We start from the raw sequence: 13,588 nt of genomic DNA on the forward strand, positions 1-13,588 counted from the left end.
CTAGGATGGAAAGGTGCACACAATACACACATAGACGTGCACAAGTGCACCCACACTAACACACAAAACAGTGGAGGGCAAAGAACACAACATACACATATACACAACATACATATGCAGACACATATACAGGGGCACAACCCATGCAGGCTCATGAAAAAGCTCACACTCAAGTTCAGTATGAGCAAAACAGATATGAGTAAAAAGGAGAAGAGGAAAAGGAGGAGCGCAGAGAGTGAGTGAGAGAGAAAGAGCAAGGCTGTCCCTCCCCCTTTGGCCCTCTCTCTCTTTATAAAGGAACCACGGAGATGGAAGAACCTGCTGATAAGCTGTGAGCTGGCGGAGGGAGAGCAAGCAAGCGAGAGTGAGAGAGAGAGAGAGAGAGAGAGAGAGAGAGAGCGAGGGGGGCACTCATGGCTGACCAGAGAGGTAGGAAAAAACAAGCGGCGGAAACTACTCTCAGTGGGAGGTGGGGGTGGGGATGCGGTGGGGTGGGGGCTAATGAGAGCACAGAAAGTGGTTCCCACGACAGACATGACTCAGTAATGGTCACAATTTCTCTCCAGAAGGAACACCATTCAACATAGTATTGGATTGCATATGTGTACAAGTGTGTGACACATGCACGTGTGTCTGTGTGTTTGCATATGTGTGAGCTAGTGTTTTTCACATAAGCCTGTGGGGAAATGCTTTCGAAGATCATTGTAGTGCACGTCAAAGGAGTTTTATGCATGTCATCTCTGCTTACTTGACTGCCAGTTGTGTGTGTGTGTGTGTGTGTCTGTGTGCGTGTGTATGCGTGTGTGCGAGTGTCAATTTGTGTGTGTGCGCATGTATATGTGTGTGTGAGTGTGTGTGTGTGTCTGTGCGCGTGTGTATGTGTGTGTGCTTGTGTGCAGACACGTATCTGTGTGTGTATACGCGCTCATGCCCATTCTGCATCATCTCCTGTCCTATTTCTCTGAATCCTTGTTGACTCATTTACAAAGTGGTGTTGAGGCTGTGCTCTGTAGAGTGACAAGAATGGTGTTGAGGTTGTGCTGTGTAAAGTAACAGAGTGGTGTTGACGTTGTGCTGTGTAAAGTAATGGAGTGGTGTTGAGGTTGTGCTGTGTAGAGTAACAGAGTGGTGTTGAGGTTTTGCTCTGTAAAGTAACAGAGTGGTGTTGAGGTTGTGCTGTGTAAAGTAACAGAGTGGTGTTGAGGTTGTGCTGTGTAAAGTAACAGAGTGGTGTTGAGGTTTTGCTGTGTAGAGTAACAGAGTGGTGTTGAGGTTTTGCTGTGTAGAGTAACAGAGTGGTGTTGAGGTTCTGCTGTGTGAAGTAACAGAGTGGTGTTGAGGTTGTGCTGTGTGAAGTAACAGAGTGGTGATGAGTGGTTTATAGAAGTGTGCCCCTTATCAGACCCCCAAAGCAGGGTTCGAATTATGGGGGGGGGATTGGGGGGGTCTGACCCCCCTAATTAACCCCCCCAAAAGAGGTAAAAACAACAGGTCGGGGGGGTTGAAACATTGATGTATCCTTCTTACCTGTAATCGTAAATATTTTAATATATTTCCCATCAGTGGCGTCACTAGACACCAACCCTAGTGACGCCACTGATGGGAAATATATTTTAATATTTACGATTACTGGTAAGAAGGATATATAAATGTTTTTACCTCTTTTGGGGGGGTCAGACCCCCCCAATCCCCCCCGTAATTCGAACCCTGCCCCAAAGTAAAACAGACTGTTTATTGTGCTGATAGGGATAGGCAGGTGTGATAAAGAGAAGAGTGCTCAGTTGCAAAACATACTACTGGATCAGCATTATGTAAACTTTAGTTATTCCATAATACTAAGTAATCATGTTCTGTGTAGTCGAAAAGCTGATGTCATGGGAAACAAGTTGGTGTCTTTGTTGTTGAGGTGCTGACTAAATATGATCTTGATACCTACGGGCCAGCAAAGATAGAAAGGTTTACCCGGTGTGGTATGTTTACAGAGACAGCACAAGCAGAGTCATTGACATACTGTTTTGTTATGACTGTGTCTTCATTTGATGGCATGGGGTTTTCCTTTCATCTTTGGGTATATGGGGAGAGAAGTGTAATGGTTCAGGTAGACTTGTCAACACATCTGCTATGCATCATATGCAGACAGAGGCATGTCCGCGTCTACCAAGATAGATAGAAATCCGTATAGAGCCACACTACTGGTGGAAAGCAGACCTCTTTCTATGCATGACCGTTAGCAAAAAGGAAAAGTTTAAACATTATTTTGGAGTCAGGTGGCCGAGAAATCATTAAATTAATCTTGTTCCAGTTGCACTGGGTAAGACTACATGCGTTCCTTTGCCACTCCGCTCTTTGGTGTATCTGTGGGGTTATGTACAGTGGTGTTGAGGGGATTTACAGGAATGGGCCTTGAACTCAGAGCGCTGTAGGTTTGAAACTCCGGGCGAATGAGCAGGTTCCTCTCTTTCAGCTTCTTCCACAAGAACAGTATGTGGCCTGGCGAATGGATGTACACTGCAGATAAGGGCATGTGTTTTTGTGAGGGAGATTCCCAGAAGCAGTTGATTATCTGGAGAATCCCCAGAACTAAATGGTCAGCATGACTTTTAGCGGGCCTTTCTCTGCCTTGTCTGCTTCATCGGCTCTTGGTCCTGGAATGAAAATGTCAAACAGTGCGTCTCTCATGGGCTGCCCACCCTGGCCATGCCCTGTCTGAGCTGGAGGAGGAGCGTGGCCTCAAGGATTCTTCTGAGAAGCCAGATAAAAGACTAAGGCCTGGCTTCAATCAACAATTGTCTGGACTGTATAGTAAATGGAAGTGTTATTTTTTTCTGCAGTAAAAACTATTTGTCACGTTCAGCAATCAGAAAACCTTTACAAATCTTTATTTAGCGCAGGCCAAGAGCAAATTCCACACCCTCTTTCTCCCTCTGCATCCAACCTGTTACCCCCAGGAATGCTGCAATCATTAAGAAAACCTCAGTCAATAACGTGGATAAACATTGTACTAAAACTCATAATAGTAAAGGAACCAGAGATGAGGGCTTTGTGTCTGTAGTTCATTGTGGTCTTAGATAGAGTGGCGGGTCCTGCGTTGTCTCCTGTACTGACTGCAGTTTAAGGGTCAGATGTCTGGGATTTCATTCCCCAAAATACTCCTCAGATACTCACTTCCTCAACTGACTCCCATTCATTTGTACTCCCCCCATGAGGGGATTCAGGGACAGCGGTGCATTTACGAACTGCTATGAGTGATGATGCCATTCTGAGACAGCTGTGGGCCTATGCCAGCACAACAAGGAGAAGAAACACCGGTCCGGGTTGGCACAGGAAGTTAAGGAGACAGGAAATGACTGGATAATGCAAAAACATTTTACTGCGTTGCCACAGTTTGATCTTTCTCTGTCATCGGTATTAAATGAAATGAGGTGTTCTTTGGTCTTTTATTTATGTGGAATGATACTTTTTGAGGTCAATGTTGGAAAGCAAAGATTAGGGCTATTTCTGTTTGTCTCTCTATGAAACCTGGAAATAGGAAGAATAGGAAGTATAGGAAGACCAACCATAAAATCCTAAAAATATCACAGTAAAATTTTGTTTGGTCTCAAATGTTGAATTAACACGGGGCAAATTGTGTGTATCATAAAATATATATGTGTATCAATCGCAATTGCTTGAAATTGATACAAATCCAGGATATTAACATACAGTTGCACTTTAAAACATAAAGGCGTAATAGCAAATGCTAAAAGCAAAATCTCCTTCAATCTGTGATGTGTTATACATATATATGCTGGATTGAGAGAGCATTTTACTGTAAGGGAATAAGCGCCATATCTGAACTAAAGCAATTACTGTTGAAAGTTCTAGATGGGGGCAACTTACTGCAGTCCACATGAGTGCATTAGCCAGATGTGCTGCTCATGAGTATAAATTTTTACTAAATTGCATATCATTACCTCTTTATGATTTAAAGTACAGCTGTTTGCTAATACGTTGGTTAATAGAATCATTCACAAACAACTTTACCTTTAGCCGTTCATATATATTCGACCAATATGCTGCACATGTGCCTGAAATCACATTCCAAACTACAGGTGTAATGACAGATTGTTTCAAGCCAATTAATTAATTGTCTGGTTATGACCAGTGCTCGAAGTGGGCCAGTACTCACCGGTACGCAGTGCTGACACTTCTACATTTTACTCTTTGGTGTACCGTAACTTCCTCTTGCGCACCGGCACTTCTCACAAGCTGCCAGTACTCTTTTCTGCCCTCTCCATATCAGGTTCTCTGGGCGATTTATAATGGCCCTAAATAAACTGCATTACCCAGGGGGCACTGGTAGCACTACGTATCCCGGGGGCACTACGTGACGCTCACTTGTTCCCGTTCTCACCTGCCTGCTTTCCTCTGTCGGCAGCTAGTCTGAGTAACGTTACATTAACCTTACAATAATGTTGGACTGGCTCCAAATGGGCAACACAAAGAGAACACAGACAGAGTCAGAAGATGACACAACAGAGCTTTGAAAGTCAAAACCTACGTTAATAAATGCAGGCCGGGAGCAGCAAGCTAACGTTAGCGCCACTCGTAGCAGCAAAGAGTTCCTGTTGATGTAACGTTAGCATCAGCAAAACCACCTGCGGCTACCACCACCGCTACCGCAGCCAATTACGACGTGAACAATAATGTGAGTCAAGATGAATGGCCCGACTATTGGTCAAAGTATCAAATACTGTATTTTTTCTCCCCGAACAACTGGCTCATTGCCAAAGACAAAAAGCTTGGGTGCAAAGTATGTAGCAAAGTTATATTGCTTGCTGCTCAGAAAGAGCAGGGACTGAGGCTGTCCACTGAGTGCCGTGGGTTTTTAATTTCTGCCTTTGTTACTGACAAGGCTAGACAACAACATTCAACACACACAACAGTATGTTGTGAACATCAGCAATATCTCCTAGTATCTTTTATTCACTGTAGAAATTCAGAATGTAATAATGATTTGCTGATACCGGCCGATACACACGCCAACATGTGAATAAGGAGAGTACTGGCACTTAATTTTTTCCACTTCACGCACTGGTTATAACAGCCATGGAGACCTGCACATTCTGGGAACAGAATGGGTCCGTGCATTAGCCATGTTAATTGTCATTATCTCACATACCCAAGGTGGAGCTCTAAAGTACAAGAAGTAAGAACTTGAGCGGGATCCAAAGCGTTGTTAGAAGTATGATTCAATCCACTTCCCATTATACAATCTGGGACTGGGGCCAACATAGGAAGTCTAGGGTTAGTGAGTACTTCCCAGTTTGCACTATCCCTGCTGCAGAGTTCTAAGAAGGTCATCACATTGCAATAATGTTACCTTGATATTGTGAGAATGTTTTCATCAAGAGTCTTTTAATGATTCATTCATTGATTTTACATTATATTACATTGCATTTATTTGCCAGACGCTTTTATCCAAAGCGACGTACAATAAGTTCATATAAAAGGTCATTGGAACAACTACAAAACACAGGTCTGATAAGATACAATACTCATTTTGTACAGTTATTCATGGCCATGAACACATTAACTCCAGTTCACACAGTGAACATTACTCGGACCTAACCTATGCTAAGTCAAACTAGGAGGCATGACAAGCTACAACATCAAGACAGTGATACAAGGCACAAATAAGTGCTGAATGGAGGTATATGTAACATGAAAGTGCCATTTTAATGTAATGAAAGACATGTTGAGAACTTTCTTGTTTTCATTTTCTTTTTTACTAGACAAGTTTAAATTAAATATTTTAGTTGGTATGTTCAAAGATAGCTTTTTTAATCAGAAAGGATGAAATGCATATTTTTTTGTCAATACTATATATTCAAACTTGCTATTTTACACTCAAAAATAAAGGTACACAAGGGTACAAATTCTGTACAAGTACAAAACTGTACCTCTGAAGGTACTAGTGACAAGCGATTGTACCTTTCTAGGTACTGAATGGTACCTTTTTTTATGGTAAAGGTACAGTTATGTACCTTCAAGGGGTACTGCCACAGTAACAAGCGATTGTACCTTTCTATGTACTGAATGGTAACTTTTTTTCTGAGAGTGTAGCTAACAAGTCTACATTTAGCATTTAGTTAATAAAAGGAATGTAGCATATTTTGTATATACTTGTCTACAAGTGTCAAAGTATAAGCCCTGTCCTGTGTTTTTGTGTTGGGCGATCAGGTTTCCTGTCTCTGACAAAACCTTGTTCCCTTAACCTCAGTTAGGAGGGTCATGTGCCTAAAGAGGAAGTTAGCCATGTGATACATTCAGAAATAGATAATCCTCCATTCCCTTTTTTTTCTTCTTTTTCAGCCACTGGCAAAGACCTATCAAAGCAAAATTATTTTAAAACACGCAGAATATTGTCATTATACAGGCCTTACACAGTAAAATGGCCTGTGTTAATTCAACTCTAACACAGTGCATATGAGTCCAATCTGGACCAAATGTACTCTGTGAAAGTTAGTTTAACACTGACCATTTTACTGCATACTCATCATATCTTCAGGGACTGTTTCCTTCCTCTCAGTGCTAAAAGATTGCAACAGTGTCTTCTCCAGCCTCTTGTTAATAAATCGTCCCATTCTAACGCATCAGGGATGTCAGACTCCTGAGGGGGTTCGGTGTCTGCTGGTTCCGGGTGTGTTTCAGCACTTGAGGGTTTCAGTTCATTACTGAATGGGAAAACTATATGCACACCTTTTTCAAAGGCCTGAATTTGCGCCAGCAAAGAAAAGACACCACAAAAACCTGCAGACACTGTGGACTTCAGTTAGAAGCAATTGCACTACATGAATCATCTGAAGTGGTTCTGTAGTTACTACAAGAAACCTGTTATGCATGCTGCATGTAAACTTATGTCAACATAAATGTATGCAAACAGTTTAATACTCAACTCAACATTAGGGACAGACAATGCACAAAACTATAATTGAGAAGGAAAATGTTGTTTTATGGTTTGGGGTTAAAATCCCAAGTGCTTTGAGAAATTCATGATCTGGCTAAAGAACTGTTTTCTTTATTCACTCATCAGGGTTATAGTATGCATGATTTTATCCATTTGTAGTTTATTGTCAGTTTTTTATGTGTGTGTGTTTTTCATGAAATTAGTTTTATTAAATTCAGAATGCATTTGTGAATATAACTGTCTGTGGCAGTATGAGAAGACACATCACTACAGTTCAAGAGTGGACTAAATGTTACTTTATATTTACTGGAGGGACAGTGTTTGAGCATTCAGTTTCAGTAAGCCAAAGATATCATTCAGGAAATATTACTAAAGAACACAGTTAAACCAATGTGTATGAATTTTGTTCATTTGAACTCATGGAAACAGCTGTAAACAATGTCCACATATGCCTTCCGTGTCAACATGTGTCTCCATTTATAAGAAAAAGATGGAGTTGTAAAAAACAAGGGAAAGCTATTTGTGGGTGCATTACATATATATATATATATATATATATATATATATATATATATATCCTTACCCTTGCCTTTACTTGCTTACCATTTATGTATCCATTAACATTACCACAACATTTTAACAACTGACATGAGGTTATGAAGCACATGCTGAACATGACACAAATGGTGCAATATTCCTTGTTATGTCAAATGAAAACCATGTGGAATAAGTTGATTATAATATTCATGTGTGCTTACGGCAGTGTTTATGACTCATTTATTATTAAAGCACGCTATGAATGCGAGCTAAGACCCACTTCAAGTGAAGTGTTAGCAAACTGTATTGGATTTAAGGAAAACTGATTTGATGTTGCAGTAGCAGTATGACAGCATGTCAAAGCAAGGCTTTAACTTAACAAAACTGTCTGCGACAGGGTTTCTGTCGGTTGCAGAAAATCTGGGGACTATCTGCGTGAGAAGGCAGTATTCCTTTCATCCATAGGGCGGGAAACTTCAGGGCCAGCAATCCATCTCTGTCTAATTGTTTTGTTTCCCAGCAGTCCATTTCCCTCATATTGCCTTTTTCCTCAGGGGTCCAATTTATTCACATTTTTGTTCTTCCAGTGATAACAAAAAAGGGACATAACCCAAAAAGTAAAATGATGCATTGTGCTCTGATGTGTCAACATGTCTGCTGCTCTGTCTGGTGAGTCTGGATGTGTTCCTTTCTGTTGTGGGGTTGGGGGTCCACAGCTGGTTTCCATCTAGATGCTGCTGCATTTACACTTGGATCTCATTTGGCAGAAAAAAAAATTTCCATTCTCAACAACGCCAAAAGGAATCTCCCACAGACCCCATCCATCTTTGGATTTTTGTGTATGTCATTACCTTTTCTCTCTTTCCTCTAAGGTATTTGGCATGACTCAGTAGTTGCAAAGCAAAAGGCATCCACCAGGATCAACGTGATTTAGGGGATGCAGTATTGTAGATCCTTAAGTGAATAGCCTGAATGGGAGGCTCCTGAGTTTAGCTGTGCCAGGGAAGACTGTGGCCAGCGCTGCATGATTGGCTGAACATTTCCCAGGTGGCAGGCTCCTGCCTGACTCATTGCTCACTGTAGACTCCCTGACTGGACACTGTGACTGCACAACCCTGCTGGTGGACTGCAGATAGACGTGGTTAAAAACAGTATGTTGTACAGAAGAGATGTGCCAACAAATACAGGGGTAAAAAGACATTTTACATGCTGAAGATCAACTTCAAAAATACAGTCGCAAACATTTTTTTCAGTTTGCATAATTTAAATACATGTCAGTTCAAATAAGGTTAACCCACCCTTTTGAATGACATCATGTAAGATATATTAGCACTGCCTTTGGCCTTTTGAATTTTCATTTTTATTACAGATTGGGAAACATTGCACCAGTCAGATTAAGGGCAGGTTATCAATTGCAGATTGTCTTTAGTTTAAAAACAAAATCTTCACAATTTCATGTGGAACTACATGCAGTGATAAAATGAAAGCAGTTAAAAATTCTGTGCATTTTGCAATCAGAGATTGCAGCTAGACAGAGAGCCAAAGTGGAAGACATTTGTAGATCTTGGCGTAGTCTGTCATAGGCCAGGCCATCATTGTAAAAAAAAAAAAAAAAATTAAGGCAAGTAGTCTGTCAAGCCATTTTACCTTGACTATCGGTTAACATTGCCACCCAGGTGACAGGTGAATGTTTCCTGTGTAACATGGCAGTTAAGCAGCTTGCCAAATCTACCCTAAGCCCTTTAGCCTCAAACCAGAAACTGCAGTGACACCTGTTAATTTGCATGCATCTACAAAAACAAAGATAATGGAAAAATTGCATTTGTCTGAAACCACCATCTCACAGCAGTGTGAAAAATAGGTCAAGGTGCAGACATAGAAACTGTGACAAGAGACTTGTGGGCTTGCCACTATAATTGTAGTCACCCAAAACGCTTGCAGTAAAATCTAACTTTCAGGTGACAAACACTGCATCTACTATGGCCACTGACCTCTGTCAAAGCAGATTTGCCGGCAGAGTAAATATGGAGATTGCTCATAGCAGATGACTGTATGTGTAGCTGGCAGTCAGCACTGGAGCGGGAGGAAAACTATGAAAACCCCTCAGCATTTCTACACCATTTTGTGTTTAACTCATTAGATACTTGAGAGGACTTTGCTCCAAGTGTCACAGGCTGGGTGGGAGTGTCTTAAGTGACAGAGGGGGTATTTTCTATCAAGGTATTAGTCAACTTCCTGTCAAGTCAAGTTTTTAGTCAGTCTTGCAGTAACATGTCCAAACACCACAGTTCCACCATGTGCGTTTTTACTGGAATGTGGGCGCTGTGCGTTGGCACATGTTGGTCAGTGTCTCACTGGCACTGCCCGTTTATACACTGAGAGAGACAGAACAAGACTGCTCGCTGAGGTTAAACAGTAATTAATGAATGCTGATTGAATGAAGCAGATTGGGACAGCATGGTTGTGCAGTGGGTAGCACTGTCGCTTCACAGCAAGAAAGTACCAAGTTTGTATCCCTGTTGAAGACCTTTATGTGTTGATTTCTTCTGGGTACTCAGGTTTCTTCCTATAGTCAAAAGTCTTAAATTAGGTTAATTGGAGACTCTAAATTGTCCTTGGTAGTGATGGGCCATTTGGCTTAAAAATCAGAAGGACAACATGAAAAAATGATCAACAATATAATTATAACTGCAGGCTATAAAATTATTTTTTACATCAACTTTTTTTAATGATTAATTGTGGCATAATAAAATACATGTATTTTATTATGTCAAAATTAATCATTAAAAAAAGTTGATGTAAAAAATAACTTTGATTTCATGCAATCAGACACAGAATGTTTTTGTTTTGCACTAAGCATTTAAAATTCCTACTGCAAAACAAAAACATTCTGTGTCTGATTGCCTGAAATCAAAGTGAGTAAAAACATTTGAACACAAATCAAAAATAAAGTAGCATTTAAACCCTTTATGCAAATCCTTCAATTTCAGAGTGCAAATATAAACAAAAACATTTTTAACGCATCCTAAAAATAAAGGGACATTGTAAATCCTTAATACAAAACTGATCAAAATGTGTTTTCCCACTTCACAACTGACATACTTATTGGTTCTTTCAGGTTGTTGTGAAAAGATACTTTTTTTTACTGTAGATTGGTGAATGATTGAGTTTCCATCACTTAAAGTGAATCAGTTAGTCACTAAGTAAGCTAAAGGGTGCATGTCTCTTAATCAATGAGAGTGGGTGAGTTGGCTGTTAAGTCTGTACACGGCTGAGAGGCACACGGTCACTTTTAGTGTGTCCCCCCTCCTGTAACAGTATGATAAAAATAAAAACTTTCCACAATAGGCATTTTTCCTGTAAGGGCCTTGAAGGGTGTTTACCACTGAAGTGCTGAGATTTAAAAAAAACTCCCAACTTTGGAGATAAGCAGTAGCTAGAGGAAACATGCTGAATAATGCCAGCTACAGGAAACACGCCACCCATGTGCAGGCACGCTTGCTGAGTTTTGACATGACAAAGTGTCTGACGCCATATAGCTCTGTGGTGTGACCACAGGCTCATGTGATGACGTGCAGACACAGCTTCTTCAGCTCCTTCACTGTGTCTCACCGAAGAAAGCACATCTCAGACCTCAGGGGTCACCACCACACCCCAAATAAAGTAATGGGTTTCTCAGAAATGTTGCGGATATGGCCTTTAATCATAGGCCCGCAGTGAGTGCTCAGGGATTTCTTTGTGATTAGCAGGGATGACGAGTGCAAGCTGCACATTCCACACTTTTCTGTTGGCCCCAGTTAGCATACTCATGTTGACCTTCTACCAATAGCCCCACTGATAGTGAATTGTCACTAATCCTAAACAATTAGCCCCTCTGTTAGCACATAGTCACCAGTCCTGCACATTATCCTTTCTTTTAGTTTACTGTTGCTGATACTGCTCCCTTAGCTCATCTGTTAGTGAACCATTGCTAATTTTGCATTGTTGGCCCCTTTGTTATAATACTGTTACTAATACTGTGTTGTAAGCCCTTCTTTTATAATACTGTTGTTAATTACTTTCCATTACATTACATTACATTACATTTACTTGGCAGACGCTTTTATCCAAAGCGACGTACAAAAAGTGCATTTCATGGTCATAGACAACTGCTAAACACAGGTTCAGTAAGGTACAATACTTATTTTGTACAGCTATTTCTAGCCAAGAACACAGTTCACACAGTGAACACTATTCTGACCTAACCTCTGCAAAGCCAACTAGGCAGAAGAATAAGCTACAGTATTAGGACAAATACAAATTACCAAAAAAGTGCTGGGATGGGGAAACATGTAACAAGTGTCATGAAAAGGGGTTTTTAAAAAAAAATTTTTTTATTTTTTATAAAAGAGTGAAATATACAGCGTGGTGGTGGTTAGTCTAGGTATAGTCTGAAGAGATGAATCTTCAGGCCACGGCGGAAGATGGGTAGTGAGGGGGAGGTTTGGAGAGAGACGGGGAGTTTGTTCCACCACTGGGGAGCTAGGGTGGAGAAGCTCTGTGATCCCTTTGGGCGGGTGGGAGAGGTTACAAGGCGCCCTGCTGCCACAGAGCGGAGTGGTCGAGCAGGCACATAGAATCGAGTCATGTCCTGAAAGTAGATGGGGGCTGTCCTGTTGGCAGCAGTGTAGACAAGGGTCAGGGCTTTGAACCGGATCCTGGCGGCGACCGGTAGCCAGTGGAGTGATCGCAGCAGAGGAGTGACGTGGGAGAATTTGGGAAGGTTATAGATGAGTCGGGCAGCGGCATTCTGAATCATCTGTAGTGGCTGTATGGCACAAGCTGGCAGGCTTGCAAGGAGAGAGTTGCAGTAATCAAGGCGAGAGGTCACCGTAGCCTGGACGAGCAGCTGGGTGGAGTGCGTTGTCAGGTATGGTCGAATCCTTCTGATGTTGTACAGAAGGAATCTGCAGGACCGTGATGTTGCCTTGATGTGCTCCTTGAGGTCCAGTTGGTCATCCAGGACCACCCCCAAGCTCTTGGCAGAGTGAGAGGCAGTCACTGTGGTGCCATCAACCATGATTGAGAGCTCACAAAGTAAGGAGGTCTTGCACAGGAAGAACAGCAGCTCAGTTTTGTTGAGGTTGAGCTTCAGATGGTGGCTGGCCATCCAGGTGGAGATGTCAGCCAGGCAGGAAGAGATCTTATCATTGACCTGTGTGGCCGAGGGGGGGAAGAAAAGAAGAAAGAAAGCTTTACTTTCCTTGCCAAAGGTGCAAACATGGGGGCTCGCTAGCAAGTATAATAACATTGTAGTACAATTGAAGTTTAGTTAAATTCAGTATATTTGCACCGGTGTAAAAGTAATAATAATGTTGTGTATGGCTATGCTACTGTTTCGCAATACAGGTTTAATGATACTGTTGTGCCATTGAGGCACTGTAATAATAGTGTAGTGTATAGCTATAATGACACTAGTGCTGTGCCGGGGAAAAATTCTGTCTTCTAATACTGATAGCCTATATGAGTAATGTATTGCATATTTTGAGTTATACTGTTGTGCTGTGCCTATCTAATAATAATTATTGTACAGATATAATTCTGCTGTATTACAGTACAGTTAACTCTTTTCCCCGCAAACATTTCTTTTATCATTTTATTGCTGTTTCGAATAATACTGCTGCTGCGGGTTCTACTAATACTGCTGCTGCTATTATTGCAAGTACAACCACCACTATTAATACAGTTCAACCACTACCAGTATTGCTACCACTACCTTCAATTCTGCGATTTAAGTACTTACCATACTTACCATACGAAATAAATCTGTACTATTTTAACTCTTTCACTTGAGCCTTCGGCAGTCCACATGTTGTGCTGTGCTAAGTGTGCTGTTAGCCCCTCTGTTAGCATGCCGTTGCTAATCCTAGTTCTCTGTTGAAGTGACAGTCATCCAGCTCATTGAGCAACTTGGGTAACTGAGCAACAGTACAGACTGTGTTGTGTTACTGTTCCTTTATGTATGATGAAGTCAATGGGCCAGTCCCAGTCTGAATGACAGTACTGTTCTGCACAAAATCCTTACATGTTTGCTAATGTTTTTGTCTTTTGTGACAGAATCTG

General features: G+C 41.4%; 1 protein-coding gene across 1 annotated transcript in view; it reads left to right on the forward strand.

Annotated features, from left to right (window-relative positions):
• The first annotated feature begins 309 nt into the window (after nt 1–309).
• Nucleotides 310–13,588, forward strand: part of entpd1 (ectonucleoside triphosphate diphosphohydrolase 1) — a 52,356-nt gene continuing 39,077 nt past the window's right edge. The window contains exon 1 of the mRNA XM_035406396.1: nt 310–429. Coding sequence (XP_035262287.1) covers nt 414–429 — 16 coding nt within the window. The 5' untranslated portion in view covers nt 310–413. The remainder of the gene's footprint in view (nt 430–13,588) is intronic.

This window comes from Anguilla anguilla, chromosome 2, assembly GCF_013347855.1.
Source record: "Anguilla anguilla isolate fAngAng1 chromosome 2, fAngAng1.pri, whole genome shotgun sequence".
In the NCBI taxonomy this organism is placed as follows: domain Eukaryota; kingdom Metazoa; phylum Chordata; class Actinopteri; order Anguilliformes; family Anguillidae; genus Anguilla; species Anguilla anguilla.